At 44.2% G+C, this 22,818-nt stretch overlaps 1 protein-coding gene across 2 annotated transcripts in view; it reads right to left on the reverse strand.

Moving 5' to 3' along the window:
• LOC125941534 (neprilysin-1-like) overlaps positions 1-22,818 on the reverse strand; it is a 70,935-nt gene that overhangs the window by 33,724 nt on the left and 14,393 nt on the right. For both annotated transcript variants that reach the window (XM_049659016.1, XM_049659015.1), the window contains exons 3-5: positions 21,294-21,406; positions 18,651-18,709; positions 12,328-12,379 (exon numbers count right to left, since the gene is read on the reverse strand). In XM_049659016.1, coding sequence (XP_049514973.1) covers positions 12,328-12,379; positions 18,651-18,709; positions 21,294-21,406 — 224 coding nt within the window. The remainder of the gene's footprint in view (positions 1-12,327; positions 12,380-18,650; positions 18,710-21,293; positions 21,407-22,818) is intronic.

Raw genomic sequence — 22,818 nt, forward strand, 5'->3', positions numbered from 1 at the left:
GTACGTTGGGCATATGCGTTGCGTGGCGCGAGTCGTAATATTTCTTCATGGTACGTTTATACAATATGGTATTCTTCTGACGTCTTCTTGCGTTCTGGATATGGATCTCCCTACTATACCAGTTCGTGATCTGCTGGTAACCACGTTGTCTTCTGAAAGGCAGCAAACTGAGGGCTACAGCCAAGTCCAGCTGTGGGGATTGATGTGAGCCTAACGCTGACTCAAGAGCACACTTCCATCCTCCACGAAAATTCTGGCGTATATAGAAATGAGGTCTTCAAGTCACGTATGAGACGTCTGCTAGAGCATTTCCTTCCGGTGATATGGTGCTGAAAATCTCAAGTGATACCACTTTTCTGCTGCCCACCGACGGAGCTCTCGCTGCGGACAATGCAGGTCCATTATCAGACACAATCACCTGGTGTGTCTAAATGCTCTCTTTCCTCAGTGCAATCACACTGTTTGCATTTTTTTCGGGCTTGGCCGCCGCCATACGTGTGCACTGGTCAACAGCCCCTATAAAGAACTGAGTCCGGCGCACACCCTCCCCTTTCTTTTTGATTTCAGCGAAATCGAGATGGACGACTTCGAAGGGGACATCTGAATACAAAGGAATGACCATTTGGTTTCCTTTTGGGCGGGAACTTGGGCCTTGATAGTCTGACATTGATGACAGGTCTTGACATAATTCTCTACATCGGCTTTCATTTTCTTCCACGTAAAACGTTTCTGAATCTTCAGTAAGTCCGCCAAAAGCCATCATGCCCCCCTGAGTGTGGACTGTCATGATAGAGCCGCAATATTTGGATATGCAGCTTTGAGGTACAACAAACCTTTCCGTCGATTAATTTTAGTTCTTCAGTATCTTCCCATACACTTGCGACGTGTGCCCCTTGGTCGTTGTTTATTGGTGGTATGTGCAACCGTGATAATGCGTCCGCGTCAGGTAGCTTTCACCAGGTCTGTGGCTAACATCAAACGTGAACTGCTGAATTTCGCTAATCCATCTCGCCACTCTTCCCTTCGGTTGTGTAAGGCTCAGAAGGTATGTCAAAGCCTGATTGTCCGTGAAAGCTTGAACCGACGGCCCTCCAATAACTCCTGAAGTATCGTAACGCTAACACTACTGCTAGGGCCTCCTTTTCCGTGGTGGTGTAATTTACTTCCGCTTTTGAAAAGGTGTAGGAGTAATAGCCAATGGCCTTTAACTGGTGGCTTCTGTCTTGGCTGGAATCTCGTTGGTATAACACTGCTCCTGTGCCATAATTGGACGCGTCAGTGCAGAGTTCGAAGGGTTTGGCGAAATCAGGTAATATCAAGATTGGATCTGAAGATATCGCGCGCACCAGTTTTTCATATGCACGGTCGCACTCGTCGCTCCACACAAAGGGAACTTCCTTTTGAGTGAGCCTTGTAAGACACCTGGATATCGCCGCAAAGTCTTTAATGAACGCCCGAAAATGTCCTGCCAATCCCAAGAATACACGCAGGGAGTGAACATCGTAGGGCTTACACATTTCCTTGATTCGTTGGACGGACTGTTCCTTTGTCGTCTTCGTGAAGCCGTCCAGGACTCTGCCAAGGAACACCACCTTTCTCTGAAAGAATTCACTTTTCTTCTTGTTTATTTTTAGTTGTGATTTGCTCAACGCTTCTAGTATTTGAGAGACGTGGAACAGTGCTCTTCCTCGGTACGGGAGTAAATAATTATGTCATCGACATAAACATTGCAGAAATCTCCGATGAAATCTTTAAGTACCCCGTTCATCATGCGCTGAAACCAAGCACCCGAGTTCTTCCAACCGAATGGCAGACGGTTGTATTCATATATATCAAATGGTGTTATAAATGCCGTGTACTTCTTTGATTTTTCCTGGAGAGGGACCTGCCAGTAACCTTTGCACAAATCGATTCGTGAGAACCATTGGCATCCTCCAGTATCATTAATGATGTCGTCAATCAAAGGCATAGGGAATGGATACAGTTCTGTTTGGGTGTTGATTTGCCGATAATCAGTACAAAGTCGCAGTGAACCATCTTCTTTGGGAACAATAGTTACAGGAGACGCAAAAGGTGATGTTGAGGGCCTTATTATTCCAGCGTTCAGCATTTGTTGCAGCTCTTGTTTCAGCCATACTTTCTTTTCATGAGAAATCTTGTAGGCTCTCTTCCGTACAATAGTCGTGTCGCGGAGTTCAAAATGCACTTCGGGTACAGAAGCTGCAGGTGGATATGTATCGAGGCATATAAGTTCGGGAAAAAATTGTCCATATGTCATTAGCGCATTTGGCAGTCCTCATCTGTGGCGGTGTCTGGACATTTGAAACCAGGGAGTCTAAAGTCACTTCATCTTTCCAAGAAATGTTCATTCGTAGCTTCTTCATGTCGGGTCTTGACAGTATAAACAAGAATTCGACATCACGCATAACCAGCGCTTCTACTGTGAAGTCCTCCCCAGCCAAATGTATACTGACTCTTGTCCAAGTGTGCAGTGTTCGAGATGATCCATCGTAGCTCTTAACCGTTACCATTTTACCTTGTCGCATGTCATTCTGCTTTTACCATGGTTTGATTAATCAGACTTACTGAAGCTCCTGTGTCGACTAGGGCACTTACTTCTTTTCCGTTAATAAGCAGTGCCGTTTGTAAAACGTTTGATCGAATCAAGTAGACAGCCTCGTTTTGGTTACACGGGTGGGGCTGTGCACCCACGTTTATTCGTTTTTTGTCTCCTTGACGTCTCGGTTGCTAGGGAAATAGTCCGAAGCTGCGCTTCTGGTAGATGCTGTCATTGCTGTCGCTGTATTATCCGGATAAACCCTGGCTGGATGGATCCAATTGTGCTGCGCAACGGGCCCAGGGGCTTCATGGTAAACGTCCTTAAGACACCCCAGTAGGTCTTCAACTGTCTTAGGCGACCTTATTTGCACTTGCCTTTGGCATTCCTTTGTCATACCGTGGATGACTAACGGTACAATAGACGACTTAGGCAAAGTAGGATCTGCTAACAGCAACAGCCGTCTCTTCTCGTAGAAATAGTCAATTAGTGAACTTGAGCATTGTTTGAAAAATATAGCTTTGTCCCATCGGTCGACCGGGTTCTGATCAAAAGCCGAGATAAAACTTGCTCTCCAGTGATCCCAGGCGTCGTCCGGATGGTCTGTTATGCGGAGCTCATACCATTTCTTGGCATTGTGTACAAGAAATAGTGTCATATTTTGCACTTTATCCTGTGACGTGAACCAGCAGTTCTTTTCACAAGCATATTCAAAGAACTTCAACCAAGTGGTTGCCGACGCCGTCGTCCCATCGAACATGTCCGGCTTCACTAATTCAGCTTTGGGACCATTGTTAGCGCGCAGAGTCTCTGTTAGCATAGCAAGCAACTGTCCATGTTGCTCAATTTGAGACGCCTGCACTTTCAACATCCGCTCCATAAGCATAGCAATGTCCTGGCTATTATCATTTTGAAAGGGCTTGCTACTTGATAACTGTCTGAAGTGCTTTTCATAGTCGGACATTTTGATATTAATCTTCCACGTACCTCGGCTGACGAGATCTGCCTCGGTGACTTTAGCCTTACTTGCGATGAACTGGAGCAGGCTCGGTGACGTCGCTGTCTCTTGGACTTCGACTTGTTCTTCATCTTCGGCTTGGTATGACGTGACGTACGGTTGTCCCGCTGTAGTAGTACCAACTCGTACTTCTATCCACATCCTGTCGGGCTGCGCCAAATGTAAAATAAAGGATCCGAGACTGATCAACTGTTTACTGATTTCATTCGATCCTCTTCTTCTTCTTCTCTCTCTTCACTTTCCCTTCTTCTTTTGACCAGGACGTTACAAGATTCATTTGCTTTGTGTGCTTAAACTGTAGCGAGTATTGCGTATGCCTCCGCCGTAAAGGTATTTGCATGTGGATTCAGTGTACCGGATATTAAAAACGATGGTCCTAGATTAGCGTAATCAACACCAGCAGGTGACTTAGAAGCATCTGTATAAATTTCAGTACAGGTATACTTCTCCTGAAGTTCAAGAAAATGTGAACGTTTATGTGCGTCAGGTGCTAGTTTTGATATTTCTGCGAAAGAGATGTCAAACTGGGTATTCTGCCACCCCCAAAGTGGTGGAAGCGGAGTAGGAACCATTAGGACATTTTCTAGAAAAGGGACGCCTGTGTCTTCTGACAGTGCTTCCAACAGGAGAGATAGAGGAGGCCCAATGGCTGTGCGGGGGCGCAACAGCCCTGCAGTGGACATGTCGCGAACAGTCGAACGACATGGATGCGGAGTATCTGATTTCACCTTCAAGGGGGTGGGGGGCGGTGTAGTAGAAACTTCCAAGTGGCGAACGGCATCTATGATCTTCAAAGCACTAGGCGTAGCGGAGTTGTAGGATATGCCTCCGTAGTCAAGGCGTGACCGTATAAAACTTTTGTACATGTTCAAGAGGCACCTTCTGTCACTTCGCCGAGATGTTCGGGACAAGAGGTTCAATTGAATCATTGTCTTCAGGCACTTCGCTTTCAGATATTTGAAGTGTGGGATAAAAGTTCATTTAGAGTCTAAAATGAGGCCTAAAAATTTATGTTCATGGCTCACCGATAGCCGTTCTCCATTAAGATCAATGACGGGGTCAGGTAGTACACACCTCGTATTCGAGAAAAGGACACATACTTTTGTGGGATTTTGTTTGAATCCGCTCTCGTCTGCCCACTTAGACAATTTGTTAAGCCCAAGCTGTACTTGTCGCTCGCTGATAGCAATATTACAAGACCCTTACCTATTTGCCCGTCATCCACATACACAGAATAAAGCATTCTACGCGGTATGACAGTATGCAGAGAGTTCATTTTTACCACGTAAAGGGTACAGCTTAGCACACCACTTTGTGGTACACCAGTCTCCTGTACAAATGGATGAGGTAGTACATTACCATTTCTAACACGGAACGTGCGGTTAGACAGGTAACTCTGAATGACATTTATGAAATTGCCTCGGATTAACATTCCAGCAAAGTCACGGAGAATTCCGATTCACCACGTGGTGTCGTATGCCTTCTCCATATCACTAAATTCTGACAAAAAATCTTTTTATTCACAACGGCATTGCGAATATTCGTCTCAATATGGACAAGGCGATCAGTGGATCTGCCTTCCCTGAAACCACACTGCAGGTAATCTACTATTTGGTTACTTTCAAGAAAATGATGGAGGTGCCGGTTCAGCATTTGCTCGAACAGTGTACACAGGCAACTTGTTAAGGCTATAGGCCTATAACTGATGGGCGAAGGTGGGTGCTTGCCGTCGTTCAGTGTTGGAATGATTTCGCTTCTTCCGAGGCGGACAGAATTTGCCAAGCAGAAAATATAGCCTTGAAGGATGGCAGTATTATTTTTGTGGGTTTCAGGATTTGGGTGCTTGATCATGTCGTTAACTATTCGATAATTTCCTGGGGCCGACTTATTTGAACCAATGAGGCCTGAAACTCCGCCATGCTAAATGTACGATTGTATTGTTCATTCCTTGTTCCTCCTCGATCAAGAGGTGATTTCTCTGCTAGTCGCCGATATCTAAGGAATGTATCTGAATAATGGGATGAGCTACAAGTGTGCTCAAAGCGTGATCCGAAAATATCAGCCTGATCTTTGAGAGTATGTCCCTGAGGGTTTACTAACCGTAGACAATGAGTTTGCCGGCCTTTTAATTTATGAACGCTTTTCGAAGCTTTCTTTTCGTATGTATAAGAGTTTATGCCCGATATTTTTTTTTTAGTTTTCCCTTTTGGCATGGCGGCACGTTCTTCTACCCTCAGATTTTATTTTCTTGAAGATGATGCGGCTCTACAGAGTTGTAGATTCGCCAAGGTGACTCCAAACATTATTTTAATTTCTGCAAGCTTCCTTACGCTCGTCATTCTATCAGAGAACACGTCGTTTGTAGCGCGATTAACTTGTTTCGGAGATGCATTTTGACGCTGCATCAACTATAAACGCTTTCAAATATGCCACTGCATCAACCAAAGGAAGAGTACAGATGTCATCGCACGCCAAATGCGTCAACTCTCTGTATCGTATCTAGTCGGCACAGTCGACTTTCCACCGTGGCGGATGTGGAGAGCATTCATCACCTCTTGTTCATTTTTTGACAAAGGGGAAATGAATTTTTGATCATGTTCCATTCCAGGTACGGCAAGGGTGTACTTGATGCGATGCTTAAACCTAAAGATGAGAAGGTTTTCTTTGACAAGCTGTAGAACGTGGGCGCTTTTTTACTTAGCAAGCATGCACCTGTAGAGAAGACGAAGTTTTCTGACAAATGCCGTCTCACATCACAAGAACCTCCCAGGAGGGTGTTATATATGCATTCAGATCTGCTAATACAATATGAATCTCAGGAAGTTCTACATAAAGCTCTGGAATTCTGTTTTGGAAACTTGATAGCTGGGAGGGTTGTGTAGGGAACTAATTCTGACTAGCTTATCAAACAATGTGGCTCTGATTACAACTGCCTCAAGGGCGTTTGCAGCTGTAAATGCTGGCAGGCGACACCGGTATCTACTATTATGGCCACAGCGCCCGATGAGCCGAGAGCGCCGTTTCGGTCTTTGCGGTAAATGGCATATAGCCGGAGAAAGTTGGTGTAGTTAGAATTCATGTGTGTCTCTTTTACACACAGCACTTTTCGACTACTGTTGGTTCCACCTGCCATGCCATATGCGCACTGTCATTAATAAGAGCATATCCACGATCCCCTAATAGCTTGAATACTCCTTGTAAGGATTGCAGAGATTGTGTCCCCTCGCCTGGCCCCTTTCATGATAAGTAATGTTCTACTTTTCTTGTGGAGAGCAAGGTAGCTGTGGAATAGTGTTGAGACTTCCTTGTAGATATTGTACGTAGATATTCGACTCATAAGGCTTAAGAGTGACGCTCAATGCCGAATATCTCAGCCACCTTCGGTATTCAGATGACATTGTGCTGTTCAGCAACACTGCCAAAGAATTACAAGTGATTGAGGACCTTAACCAAGAAAGTGTAGGTGTGGGGATGATGATTATTATGCAGAAGACAAAGCTGATGTTTACGAGCCTGGCAAGGGAAGGGAACAAAAATTAATGATTCCTAGTCAACCTCTGGAGCCTGTGCAGGAGTATTTTTTATCTAGGTCAATTACTCACAGGAGACGACCCTGATCACGAGAATCAAATTCGCGGAAGAATAAAAATGGGTTGGAGTGCATAGAGCAGGCATTATCAAATCCTGACTGGGAGCTTACCACTCTCCTGAACAGAAAAGTAAACAATCATTCCATCCTGCCGGTGCTAACATATGGGGCAGAAACTTGGATGTAAACAAAGCTCGACCACAAGGACCGCGCAAAGAGCGATGAAACCAAAAGTTTTAGGTGTAACGTTAAGAGGCAGGAAGAGAGCGGTGAAGATCAGAGCAAACGGGGATAGCCTATATTTTAGTTGATATTAGCATAAAAAAATGGAGCTGAGCAGGACATGTAATGCGAAGAGTAGACAACCGGAGGACCATTACAGTTAGATAATGTGTGCCAATGGAAGATAAGCACAGAAGACGGCAGAAAATTAGGTGGGGTGATGAATTTGGGAAATTTGCAGGCGGCGCAAGTTGGGGGAATCGGTTAGCGCAATGCAGGGATAACTGGAGTTCGCAGGAAGGGGCCTTCGTCCTGCAGCGGACGTACTAATAGGTGGTTGATGATGATACTGATGATCCATGAACCTCACGCGAGTTGCAGTATGAATGGCGAAATTAACAATGCCAGAGCCACAAAAACACCTTTTTTAATACGAGGGCCGTACTGAAAGTTATGGTCAATTTTCGAGCGCAGCTCTTAGGCCTGCGTCCCTGCGGCAAGCCACGCCGTAACCGAGCGATCACAGCGAAGGATGAAAGAGCGAACGCTGAGCGCAACGGGGGAGGAAAGATGGCGATAGGGAAGAGAGCGCAAGGATGGAAGTGGAGGAGGAGGGTGCAGCAGAACCATCAGGTGGAAAACAGAGGAGGAGGGTATGGCGAAAACGTAAGAAAAGCGTAGTGCCGCGCAAGAAAGGCTCTGCGGCAACGAGGGCTAAGAGTTGGCGCCAGAGTAGCGCGCATCGTTTGCTCATCGCTGACGTCACCGATGTCATATATGGAAACAAAGCGCTCCATCAGCGGAGGTCTGTCCGTGGCGGCTTCTGTGAATCGCGCCCTCGCGTCACCCACGCGCTACCTTTCGCGCTCTCACGATTAGCGAGTCAGTCGCGTCACTTGGCTCCAGTTTGCAACGTTCCGCATGTGACAGATTGTCCGCACCAGCCAATATATCGCGGAAAGAAAACACGTGTAGAGCTGAGCTCAAATTTCGCATAAGGACGCATCGGAATTTTCGGTTAATTTTAAAATTTTAAATAGTTACCCAATGAGAAAACTGTCCGACCGTCCGTCCGTCCTTCGCGTAAGATGATCGCTTTCAAGTGGAAGAAGACGACGAACGCGCGATTAGTGGCACGCGCGCCTCTCTGTCACTACGTGACGTGTGCAATCAGGCACGCACTTGGCACACCTTTAGTGAGCCAGAACTCTGGAGCAGCCGTGGCTTCGGATCGGACCGTCATCAGCGCAGCTGGCGCCACCACCTGGAGTATTCTGCTTGCCTCATCACTTCACCTTGCGCCGCCTTCCACAGCAGTTCGTGTCGCCGCGGCGCTGTCGCATTTACCGTATTTGCGCCAAGACGACCGCAGCCGCTCAGCAGTGCTAGAATTACCCGCAGTGTTGAGTGGGAGCACTCAACACCACGTCGTTACGACGAAATGCTTCCGCATCATTCAGATAACAACTCCATGAGGAGATTCTATGAAATGTTTTTTTACGCCTGTCTGTAAGCCCACAAGAGCGGGTGGTACGCAAGGCATATTAGTAATGAAGCGTTTAAATGTTTGTAAATGTTTGTTGCAGATTGTTTTCGGTGTAATAGCCGTTTATTTATTATTTTCGCGTTGACTATTTTCTCTGCAACTCGTTCAATACGCATATCAAAGTTCACAAAGCCTGACAATATTAAAAATATTTTAAAACGAAGTATACAAGTTGTTCTTTAAGATCTTTGGAAGCTTAAGATTCAAATGTAAAAACTTTCTACTGTTTCTTTGCAATGTGTTTAAGCTAGTTGCGTGTACTGAATTTATAAGTCTTATTTAATCACTCCTCTCACTCAAGCTAGTGAATTAAAAACTGTTTTAGAAATGTAAGACTTCTCGTGTAGATGCTTCCGTAATAATGTAACTATATTTTCTGCTAAATACTGCCTCGCTGACCCTCATCTCCGAAGTACAATCGATATAGAACCCTACTGCGGGGTTTTCCAGAGCCGAGTGGTATTCGTGGTCTTTTGGTCAGCCCCAGCGGCTATTTTACACATAAATAATGCTGTCTGTGGAGAGCGCAGCACATTTTGTATTATTTATGCTATTATTTCAAATAAATATTTGATGAGAAGCTTGTACCTTTTGCAGAAAAGCGGCTTTTATTATTTTTTTCTTCATATTTAGGCGTCCCTGACTAAGTGCCTTTACGCAATTGCTCGTTGATATAGATGTCATTTTATTGCGTAAGCATTGCAGGTCTACTTCCCTCGGAAAGCTGTTCGTCTGTCTGTGACACGTGACACGACGCACTTCATAAGTATGCATGGGGTCCTATGTTAATTTTGCGCTTCAATGCATAAAGCGACGTTTTCGTAAGCAACTAACTGGAACGCCAATGCAATTCTCCGCAAAGTTCGGGAATTAATATGTCGAAACTGGTACCATCCCGAGAATTCGTTTCAAGCGGATCCGCCTTGCGAATTCCACGGCTACAATTTGTAAATCGCAATATGGGCCATAAGGTAATTAGATAAAAACCTAATTAGTGAATTTTTGGTAATTATTCGATTCTGCATTTAAATTTCTTGTGCAAGTAATGTCCGCCTCTTCGAGTAGACCAGCTCATGAACTAGAATTGTGCTATCTGCCGCAGGCAACCTTTAAGAATTTTTGAAAGTGTTCGCTGAGACACCCTGTATATGAGAATGGGGCCTTATGAGTACGTACGGCTACTGAGATTTACGATTATGACTATATATAGTGAGTACCGGAGAGGTATTAGGAGTAACTAAGGTTAAGGGAAGACTAGTAAGATTTATTACGATCAAATTACATAAGGCGTAACGAGGATTATTTGAGCGTAATTAAGAATAATAAGGTTAATTGAAACAAATATATGTTTAATTATCCTAATTAGGATTATTATTGTTTAAATATTTAGCCTAATCAGCACTATTTAAGTCTACTTAAGATTATTTAAGCCTAATTTCAATTGATGAAGACAAATGATTAAGGATAATCAAGAATAATTAAGGGTAATTAAGATTACATAGGTGTAATTAAAATTGATTGCTATGACATTATTTAAGCCCTATCACTATCAGCAAAGTTTAGTTCATATTACACTACTTAATCTCGATTGAGATTAAGTACTATTACATTAATGTCACCGAATGAGATCAACTCCGACTAATTAGGTACACCTATTAGGTAATTGCAACGGGTCATTGCAATGCTTGCTGCACATTGCGTCATCCTTGACAAATGGCGCCGCGTTACATGCACGGCCACTCAATCATTCGTTGGATGAGTGCAAGGTGAGCATCTCGAAAGAATGCTTACACACTATCCGATAAGTTTCGCTAGAGAGCTTCCGCAGTATTTTTCTTTCAGTGAACTTGCGCTGCATCCAGCGGCCGTGATTACATATGAAGTAACCAACTATGAAGTTACATAGTACTACATATAGTACTTCGGGAGCGACTTAAACAAATGCGTATTTATAACACAATTCTCATGTTACAGTGATTTGAAGAGGCTCTCCGAAATCGCATTCTTTTTGTGAAATATGCTACGTAATGTTTCCATAAAATATTTCGTGCGATATTTGGTTGTTTCTGTTGCAAACTGTTTCTTTTTGTGCGAGTATTTACGTTTTCTATCGATGTGTGCAATTATAAAACGTGTCACTTTGCCACAGTTTGACAGATCCCATGTTTTAAACGATGAAATATTGCTCTTCATCCGCCGATGCATATACAACAAATAACCGATGAGCCGGTATTATTCATGCTAGCAGTGACATTTGGCAAACTCTTAAATGAATAATCAGCTGTAAGCTTCATTTGTAATCGTACAATCTGCCTTCTATAACTATCATTTATTCTACTCACAAGTTGTGCTCTGAAATGGATTCAAGTACCCTGTTTGCTAATAATATTGTTTCGTGTTTTTGATGGTATATGAAATGTATATGGTCCTGTCATGTTAATATATATATATATATATATATATATATATCCTCGGGTTTTACGTGCCAAACCAACGATGATTATGACGCATGGCGTACTGGAAGACTCCCAATTGATGTTGACCATCAGGAGTGCTTTATGGTGCCACTAAATCTAAGTACTCGAGCGTTTTTTGCATTTCGCCTCCATCGACATGCCGCAGCCGGGATGGAACCCGCGGCCTCGAGCTCAGTAGTGCCAGGCCATAGCCATGTTCTGGGCTACAGCAGCAGGTCTTTGTCACTGCCTTTCACGCTGCTTTGTGTTTGGTTTGCCTATAAGCATAGAAATGCATGTGACAATTATGAGTCGGTGATTAGCGTTGCTGTTACATTGTCTGTACGCTGTTTTGTGTTACTTAATACGTTTGCTGAGGTTGTGTCACTGTACTATTAGGCTTACGTAATCTGTGACGTACTATCGCCTTAATGCTGCTTTGCATGTGATTTCTCTATGTAGCAAAGTACTCAGTGCGTGTGAGTAACTGATTGGCGTTCAGTACCTAATTGGTTGCTTGTGCGTAGATTCCTTTGGCTTGCATTTTTCGGTCTTTCATAAAGGTATGCCTCTTTTGCAGGCAATTCCCTCTTGGCTGCCGTACCTCTCTGTTCTCAATTTCAATTTTCTTTAGCACCAAACTATGAATTCCTTAAGCGAGGCGCAGAACACTATATCAAAACCATACAAAAACAGTATGTCTGCTCCAATAATATCGTTGTGACGTTAAAAGTACCTAATTCAATGTGATATGATATTCAGCTACCTAACTGCAAGCAGTGACTAACCCAAAGCCCCTGCATTTCTATATTTTTGCACTCTACCTAAATTCACTGGGCAGGATGGCATTAGATTTATGCAATCGACATTATTATTTATTTGTTAGCATCTCACGCAGCCCATACTACAGGCAAGTGTTGTCTAATTTAGGTAGCTCACCAAGGAAGACCAAACTGGTAAAATGGACTTTGCATGCCAGCCATTGGACACACTGCAATAAAAGAACATTCACGTTCATTTTAACCCTACTACGTCACAGAGTAAGAGTAAAAACAAATGAACAAATAAACTTCAGTATTCTAGATAATCAATTAGTATAAGGGTGACCTACAGGGAGAAATCTGCATCAGTATTTACTCAGTTATTTGTACTGCAAAGACCTGTATAAACGTCATGCGTGAAATTATACCTAACGCACTAAGCAACAAACTATTGAAAATGTTAAAGAACGTGGCTTTGCGAACAAGGGCGCTGCTTGCAGACTTTGGCAAAACTATAGCAATATGATGAATTTCATTCAAACCGAAATTATCGCGGTCAGCACACGTAGGCGCGCTTTCATCTATATGTTCACGCTTACGGGTAATACGGGAGAGAACAAGCGTATTGGTATTGCGAAAGGTGAAGCGGGAAAATTATTATGAAAAAATATAGCAGTTTTGCCCGAAAGGTGAAGCATCGATTGCGATAGAAAATTAGTAGACAGCTATGCGAAGTTAGAATAGTAGTTTTATCGGCCGTATAAAATTGTAAACATTCGCTTACTAACTAAATTAACAAGCATGGTGTCACGCGCGCAGAGGTAAACGTGAACACATCTCGCTCGAAGACCGGGGAAACTGGCTGTCAAAATGCTGGAGTGAGGAGAGACACGGCAGCAGCAGCGAGCGAATTGACCTTCTTGCCGTGTCTCGCTTCAACGTGAACAAAACGTCGCAAGGATGGCGCATACAAAGCTACGGGCACTAGTGGCACTTTGTCTACATCGCAGATCGCTTTGAAGATACGGCGCCCACGCGGCCGCGCTCTATGCAGCAGCTACCGGAATAGAACGCCCCCCCTCCCTCACCTCCCCTCTGCGCCTCGCGCGCGACGAAGACGGCACGCTTCTCCCCCGCCTCCCTCCCTTGCGCGCGCGATATTGAGCCGCGATCGCCGGCTGGCCCTCGCAAACTTTCACTCGCACATACAGCGTACAGCGCACGGCGACGATGTTATTGTGTTTGGACTTTACATGGAACTTCACGGCGACGACGACGGCAGAAATGCGCTTGGACTGTCCATATAATTCCTAACGCAATAAAATTCTGGTAGGTTAGCCGGGAATGTGCGTGGTCAGTTCCTTTTCCTTGAAAAGAAAGAACAGAGAACTAAAATATGAGATAAGGAAAGAAATGTTTCTTTTATTTGCCTGGATGAACCTGGTTGACTATTTTTCTACATCAGGCATACAATTATTTACCGACACTGAATTTTAAAAGCCGTTTGAGCAAATGTTTGAGATTTTACGTGCCGAAACTGCGATATGATTATGAGGCATGCGGCAGTGGTGGAACCCGAATTAATTGCGACCATCTGAGGTTCTTTAACTCCACATACAACGAGATTAGAAAGCACTTTTATCTAGACCACAGAATATACAGCACAGCTCACACTAAGCTCACCAGGCCTCAAGCCCTCACGTTCAGAATGCTTCAAACCAACATGTACCCCAAGCAGAACAGAATACATCACTACATGCCTGAGCTATACACAACATCATATTGCGAAAACTGCCTTAGCACACTAGACATACATCACTTGTTCCGGCCGTGTGGTCGGATCCACGCAAACAAGAATAAAGACTCAGCCAGGCTACAAGAAGCACTACGCAGCACGGACCTGGCTGAATAGATCCGGGCCGTCCAGCGAGTCCACGATACAGCCATTGAGGTAAAACACATTGTCCCAACGTGGCAGTAGCCCGCTCTATGGGCCTTTGCGCCCCGTAGCGCGCCGTACCTTACAATAAAGTTATTCCATTCCATTCCATTTAACGTCCACCCGTTAAGTACGAGTACATGATCGGTGGCGCACTTTGCCCTCAATGAAATGCGGCAAGGGCGGCCGGGACAATACCCGTGACCTTAAGATCAGCAACGAGACGTTATAGCTACTGAGCTACCGCGCAGGTGACGCTGACTTTTCAAGGCAGCGTATGGTACCATTAGTGCAGAACACCACTTAAGTCATACACGCGTTAATGAGGTAGCCTTCATCAATCTATTCACCGATGCACAAAGTCCTGTTAGTAGAGCTGTAACCTCACACTACTTAATTATTGTTTAATTTCTCTGCAGCTAGCATTGATCTGAAATAATAAAGTGCATGGTGGTGGAATTATTTGAAAGCAAACTCTCTTTTCAATAAAATTTCGAGTAAACTATCTTGAGCTCTAGGAGGCTTGGAACACCGTCACCGATGTTTACTTTCACTCCGGCTGAGGCTGCGTATGGCGCAACTGAGCCAGGTCGCGCGGGCCCTTTCTTGAAAGCCATCTGCGATAGGTACAGAGTATGTGCGACCGAGAGCTGTTAGCTTCGTGTCCACTGTGTTCTCGACCCTTAGCTTGTTGTGAAGCGACAGGCAGCACGAAGGTCGATTCGCTCGCTTCTGTTGCCGCTCTTCCTGACGCTAGCATTTTGACAGCCAGTGTCCGCGGTGTTCGAATGAGATATGTTCATGTTTGTCTCGGCTTGTTAGGTAATCTAGTCAGTAAGCGAATGTTTACAAGCTTATACGGCCGATAAAACTACTATTCTTGCTTCCTACAGCTGCATATTTGCTTTCGCAATCGATGGCAAATTTGCGACATCATTTGACGCGTAACGCTTTTCGCAAGTTCAACCCAGTCTCCTGTAATGACGATGTCGTAGTTTTCGTGAGCCGATCCCGAAGGTAGTGCCGTATAAACATGTTTGCAGATCCCGGAGGGCTCTGGGAATGTGCCCCCGAGGCCTCTGGGTAGGTGCCCAATTGGGTACTCTTCTCGGGAAAGGAGGAAGAGAGAATGGAAATATGAGACAAAGTAAATGTCGACCATTGGGTACAAATTATACACCAGTTCTTTCAATTGCACTTGGTTTAACCTGATCAAACTTCGCTGGACCGGGCTTTCCCACACTTTATTCTCTCTTTGCTTTTGCATGATAACAGGGATCAACCACGTGCGTATGTGCCCCAAGCGCCACCATATAATGTGCCGCTGGGTACGTGCCGCTCTTCATTTAACCTTTGTAATGTCAACTTGGTCCGCTGGTTATCAACCATAACTAACATTTTCTTCAATGCACCTCTTTGACACCAACCTCAGTCGCTGGGTAACGTCGGCCGTTTGCGTGGGTATGTGCAACTTGGCGTGCGCTCCAGAGGCCACTGGGCATTTGCCACTGCTTACCTGCCCCGTGTTGTCAATGTGGGCCGTGCCCGTGAGTATGTGGTACTGGGTACGTACCGCTATTTAAATAACATAACTGACGCCAACTTGGGTCACCAGGTATGGCGATAACAACAAACAGCGCTATATGAGCTACACTCCGACTCAGTTCGCAACACGTCGCAATAGCATTACCGATTCTGGCAGAACAGTTGTATGATTCAAAAAGAACTATTCTCCACCAAACCGTCAATGATTCCCATTACGTAGATGTCTGCTGGATGTGAACCTTCCTAATTTTTTATTTCGTTTCCATCGGAATTCTGCCACCGAGAATCGAACCCGTGACCTCGTGATCAGCAGCAATATGCCATGTGTACTGAGCCACCATGCGGAGTGCGGATATGACAGTTACTGTGCAAATACAGCGGAATGCCTCTACATTGAAGGCCTCTACAGCGAAATTACTTATATAACGAATGATTGATTATATACCAGCTAAATTCCCATCTTTCATACGTATTCTGATTACCTCTACAACGAAAACCACTGCATGAAATATACTTGTACAACGAAGCAATTCAGGGGTCCCTGACTGCTGCTTTGTCGATTTACAACGAACGCCACGTATACCGGTGCCACTTCGCAGGTTTCACCCATTCCCTTCGCAGGTTTCACCAAAGTGTGCTCTGCGCTAGCTCTAACGGCAGCTCTAGAGACACATTTTGCTAGATGGAGAAAGAGACAGAGCGAAACATAAAAAAAAAGAAAGACAGGGAGGTTAACCAGACGCACGTTCGGTTTGCTGCCCTGCACGGAGGGAGATTGTATATAGGGATGGAAAGAGACCGAGGAGAGAGAGCATAGTTTTGCGCACATGTGAAGATGCGGACCGCGTTCATAAGCGGTCGCCAAGACCTGTTGACCGCAATAACGCTTTCGTGGCTTTCTGTGCAATCGACGCGCATGGCCAGGATCTCCATTTCCGAGAATGTTCTAGAGTCCAGCCGGTTGATCACTATCCGGAGAGGTGCACTCTCGACAACGTACCGGAAAAAGAGACACAAAATGTGTTCAACAGTGTCTGTTGTTTCACTGGAGTCGTACATGAGCGTATCGACCATTCCGATGCGGAACAAGTATGTCTTTTTGAATACCACCCCGAGCCAGACAAGGCACAACAATGTCGCCTCAGAGCGCTAAACGTTTTGTTGACCTTTGTAGCTTTAGGAATGGATCAAGTATTTGTAGATGACGCTTGAGGAGGTTGCGAGAATACCAATATTTGTGTATCATATATTTCGCCATGATATGAAGCTTTCTTGCAGTGTCGGCTCTGGATAAGGGAATTAGAAGTGGTCGGGCTTCCAGATGGACAGACCGAGCAGCTTGGTCGGCGAAGTCATTACCAGCAACGCCACTATGTCCAAGCAACCACTGAAATATTTCATGCCCTTTATCGATAGTTTGATGGTGGTCCTCCGTTAACTCATATACCAACTGCTCATGAATCTAGTGATATAGGGCAAAATGCAGACTTAAAGTGCTGCCTTAAAGTCACAAAAAATGTATTTTACAGCAGCACGCAGTGCAGCAAGCTCTGCCGTCAGTGATGTTGTCATGTGTAACTATTAGAATTTCATTTAGCTTGCGTGGCCGGAATGACAAAGATAACTGAAGAGTTGGTAGATGAGACCAAACCATCAGTATAGATGTGTATTCGTTCCCCGTACATCACATTCATTATTAGGAATCGTCATCTGTATTAGTGCAATTTTTGGGTGATTGGTTTCTTCTTTAAACCCTAAAAATTTAGCCAAAGCCGAGGCAGTTGGAGACACGATAAGGGAAGTGAAGGCTTTGTTGCTAGTGTGCATTCTCATGGAAGACAATCTTGACGGGTGATGATAACTTCTAAAAACATGGCACGATGCGTCTGCGAGGGCAAGAACACCAAGTGGTAATCGGGGATGTGGGAAAAATGACGAATATGTGCCCTGGGACAATATACAGCAACATATGTTTCGATGGGATGATCTTTGGCGAGGACGTTTAGGGCAGATGTTGAAGCGCAGCGAGGTAGTCTAAAACACGTGCGCAATGCTTGATCTTGTAAGCTAACCAGTGAACGAACATTTCACTTGCACGTACTGGACAACACCGGAAGGCTGTAGCACAGAAATTCTAAAAATAAAGCCTTGTACAACTGAAGCATCAAATGTGCAGACGTGCTCGATGTTTTCTCGCACAAGAATCTTAGTAAAATGCCAATCGATGACAGTTTTTTTTTCTTCAGGTACGCGGAATGGGGGCTCCATGAAAGATTTCGGCCGAAGATTACACCCAAGAATTGATGGGCTTTCCATAGCTGATACTGTTTCCATTAGAAGAGATCGGGTATGGCGTCCTAGGTTTATGTGCGAAGGCAATCGACGCAAACGTACCTATATCAGTAGTAGTACGCCTGCACTGCTCTAGGAATCGCTCAACTTCTACGCCGCCTGTTGTAATACATCTACGGTTGTGACGGCCCTCAAGTACGTGGCAGTTGATGGCGAAGTCATAATGTAATCCTAACTTGACGACCGACAACGCCTTCAAGCCATGCATCTCAAGCGGAAAGGACGCAGATGTCACCGAAGGCAACAGTAATGAAGATATTTTAAACTAACCAAGAATTTTGATGGCAAGGGAGGCAATAGCGGCATTCGACAATGGGCTGCGTTACTTCTCGCAGCTCCTGGGTGTCGCCTGCGAAGCATGGTCTGAACCTCGAGGTAATAATAAAGGTTTGCAGTAGTCACATATTCTATCAGATAAAGTGCGCACAAAAATATCATCGATTTATTTCACAAAGTCTTTCTTGATTTCTTGCTAAATAAAGACCTTCTTTTGTTTATTGTGCTTAACCGGCTCTTTTGGGAGTGGTACAGTGCACAATATTTGCAACAAAGGGCCTTATACGCGTATAGCGAAGTATTTTGAAAGTCCCACGTAATTTAGATAAAGGCTTTTGACTGCAAGCAAGTAAAGAATCATCTAAACGAAACAGGCATTACAACCTTACCGAATTCATTGCTGCTTGGATCGTAATGTGTTGTCACAGTTGAGAAGCTTAAATGCCAGCTGTGAAAGAAAGTGTATTCTGAATGTTATTTATCAGTGTTTTCGAAAGAAGCAAGGAATAGGGTTAATAATAGCATTGAGTGATATTTTAAGTCGTCTTTGAAATTTCTGATATTAATTCATTGTTTTTTTTTATTGTACCCTCAAGATCGAGGTACTACAGAAGGGAGGGGGAAAAACAGAAAAAAAAAACATACGTAAGTAACTAACAAAGCAGCAAAAGTGTTTAGTTAGCACAGCAAAGTTAATTAGTTAATTGTATCACGGAGCGATGATGGCAGATATGACCGGGTCATATGTCATATGTTACTACATATATGGAATTTCTTAGTCCACACAAGTTTTCTTAAACGGCCTCAATTGCATTACGTGAAGAAGTAAATGTTACTTGCCTGATAAGTCACAAAGACGCAATTATCTGATTAAAATGCATTGTATGCCTTCAATGCATTTTCATCAGATAATTAAGTGAGAAATACTGTACTGTACTGAAGGTGTCTGTACTGAAGGTGCTGTAGTGAAGGTGAAAGTCTGTACTGAAGGTGCTCAGCACATACAGAAGTCAAGAAGATCAGCGCTCGATGTGTGTCCAATTTATACGAATTCGGACACTAGCATCGGTGTCGAGGTTCATCATCCGTCCTGAAAATGTCCTCCGGAATGTATTCATGTCACGCATGAATTGTAACTGCAGTGCACCTTGTTTAGAGGTGAAACGATGAATACCACCACATACACAGCATATCTTCAGTGACTGATGCACTAAAAATTCTAACACTGTCGACATTCTTGTTCTCTAAGTTCTCGAAGTTTCAGAATTCATCATAATGAGCAACAGCGCGAGCGCTTATGAAGACATGTCTTCTTTAGCGAGTTACCCCCACTTTCCGCATCAGGTATGTTGATCCCTGCTTCTTCCGTGGGCCGATCCTCGAGATGTGCTGTCTAAAGGTGTGGGCCGTTCCCGAATGTAGTGCAGTCTAAAACCGTTTTCATGGGGATGTGCTGTTTAGAAATGTTCTCGTTGGTACACGCAGTCTAGAAACGTGGGCCGAAGTCGGAGGTACTGCAGTCAAAACATTTAGGCAGTCGGACGCAGCTCTTACTCCTCTCACGTGAGGTCTGACGCGATAGAGTGCTGTGCGCAGTGACTCAATCCCATTCGTGTTTCAACGACGTCAACTAGTGGTTAAATCACGTTCCAACTTTTTCTTAACGTTTGCATGAAGGCAGCGGCCTCGTTCCAGAGATATTCACTTCACCCGCTACTGTGTCGGTTAACTTCATCCGGTACCTTTGAATTTTTGCTATCCAGAAAATCTACGCAATCCTCCTGGCAGCCCTCTACTAATCCCTTGAGAATTACGTGTTTCCTTTTTCCTGTTGCCAGATGTGTCAGAAAGTTATTCAAAAAACTAATTACTCGAACATTTGTATTACCTGGTTGTACAGTTTGACTTATGATCGAATTGCGCTGTAAGAGACGCTGCCCATTCAAAAACCATACGCAGCCTCAAAAAGTTGTGCACAGGAGCCACCACACTTCCCGCGCTGTAAATTCTAACGGTCACCTTTTATGTGGACAGTGCTGGTTTATGGGCTACCTCTGATGGTCTTTTTGCATCCCAGTCTATATGCGACATTTTAAAGCGAAGCTTTCTTTGCGAACTCTCCCGGACTTTTCTGACAGCGATGCATGCTGTTGTCTTGCTGAATAGGTCATACTGTAAAAACATTAGCGTAGCTAGCACTGGCGACGCAATACTAAAGAGACAGCTGAGCTGATGGGCACCTAGCTAGTCCTGGCTTTTGGGCTAAGCTAAGCGCGACAAAGTCATTCCCAGCATTCTCCGGAATTTATTGATTATTTGACGATTATCGATTAGTTATTCATTGGCTAACGATTGACTATTGCAAGGTATTGGCCACGTATTTGGGCTAGGCTAAGCACTACCAAGTCATCCCCAGCAATTCCCGCAATCTTTTGGATTAGCTATTGATTGGCCATGGATCGGTTATTGATGACTGACTAAGCTTAAGTACTCCCAAACGTGCTTACTAGACTTAGCCAGTCTCATCTTCACTAGTTCACATGGGTATGTGCCATTGCGATTGCACTGTTTGTGCACTGCAGCCAGGATCGGCCCACATTTTCTGTTCGCACGTTACGGACTAACAGCTCCGCTGTTAAAAAAATACGGAGTCACGTGCCTGTAGCTTGATCCGAACCTCGGTCCCCACCACAACAGCCCGATGCTCTAACAATTAGGCAGGCCACAGCAGGCATACTTATGCCGTTCCACCGTCAACTTGCTTTTTTTAGATGATCGCCGCGTGTATCAGTTCGGTGTAGCAGAGGTACGTGATAAGACAGGCACGTACGCCAGTTTCCTTTATGCCAGAGACCCATGAACAAAAAAGGCAAGTTTATAGCATTCAATTACCGCTTCGCGAAGGCTTCGCTTCACATAGGGTCCATGGTGTGCACTGGATATGAATAATTTTTGTTTCTCTATTGACAGTTTTTACTGTATAAAAACAAAAGCTAGGCTTAATAGTATTGTAAAAAATAGCAAAAACTCACTCTGAGTCTGTGTCATATTCCTGGCGCAATCTTTCCATCATTATTATGTCGTTGTTTTCATTTGTAAGGTACATCATTTTCAGAAATGAAGTGCTTTGGTTAAAGCTAGGTACCTGTAACAATAGATCTTTTATATTTTGGTGGCTTTTAGTAGAACTTCCTAAATAATTAAGCACTCCGATTCACGTTAAGACTGAGTTTAGGTAACGGTCACCAATGTTGGTTTTATTAATTATTGGTAAAGCTTTAAAGGCCTAGCACAACACTAAATACTCATGTTGTAACATTTTAGGATCATTTGCTTACGCCTACAGCATACCTTCTCGCACATACTGTGATGACATCCGAGATTCTAGCACCTATGAGCCTTTAAGTTGCTCTCAAGAACTACTATGAATGCATTGAAAACAGCGCTTTATAACACAAATGTAATAAATGAGCGAGAAGAACGACAACGTAGGCGCCCGATTTTTATTAATATCATAAGAAGCCAACAAGCAATGACACCAAGGACTACATAGGGGAAATTACTTGCACTTACTAATTGAAATAAAGAAACTATACATTAATGTAAATGAAAATGGATGAAGAAACAACTGGCCGCAGATGCAGAACGATCCCACGTCTTCGCTTTACGCGTGCTATGCTCTCAGCAAGAAGAAAGGATGCCAGTGCTAGCCAGCGCCACCACTCACAAACCTAGGCCGCGGATATGGAACATCCTTTCTGCCGCAGACGTCACGAGCACGTGATCACGAGCACGAGTACACGAGTACGTACGCCTAAGTTTGTGAGTGGTTGCGCTGGCTAACACTCCTAGGAGGTTAGTTCTAGTTGTAAAATATAAATACCCCAGAAAGTGCATGGGAAAACGGTGCCGCGGTAGCTCAACGGTAAGAGCATCGCACGCGTAATGCGACGAAGGCATGGTATCGTTCCCCACGTGCTATAGTGGTTTCTTCATCCATTTTTATTTCCATTTATATATCATTTTCTAAATTCATTTAGTAAGTATAAGTAATTTCCCCTATGTTGTCCTTGGTGTCATTGTTTGTTGGCTTCCTATGATAAAGATAATAAATGACACGCAAATTCCACCTTTCACGAGTGTGCTGTGCGCCGACGTGTATTTTAACAATGGTTCTGAGGACCTCGGTAGGTTTCTGTAGCAAACTTTTCCGGAAGCAATAATTTTATAGTTACCAGTTTTTTTAAATTTACACGGAAGTCCCGAGCAATTTTCTTTCATCGTATTTTAGCAGAACTTCACTCATGAGACCTAACCCTTCTCATTCGTCTGTCGTGCTTTAACCCGTCGTTCCTAGCGCTAGACGTCTTCCAGCATGAAGCAGACAGTTCACAGCACCAAGGGGTCGTTTGCAAAGCAATTGGAGTATAAGCCACTAGTGAAAGGGTGTTTCGCGAAATCTTAAATTACCCGGCTGATTCCTTCATATATAGCTATAATTACCGTTCGCGCCTGACGAACAGAAGGTTCTCAAAGGGCGAGGAGTTTCTCGAGCAG

Source organism: Dermacentor silvarum, chromosome 11 (genome assembly GCF_013339745.2).
Source record: "Dermacentor silvarum isolate Dsil-2018 chromosome 11, BIME_Dsil_1.4, whole genome shotgun sequence".
NCBI classification, from domain to species: domain Eukaryota; kingdom Metazoa; phylum Arthropoda; class Arachnida; order Ixodida; family Ixodidae; genus Dermacentor; species Dermacentor silvarum.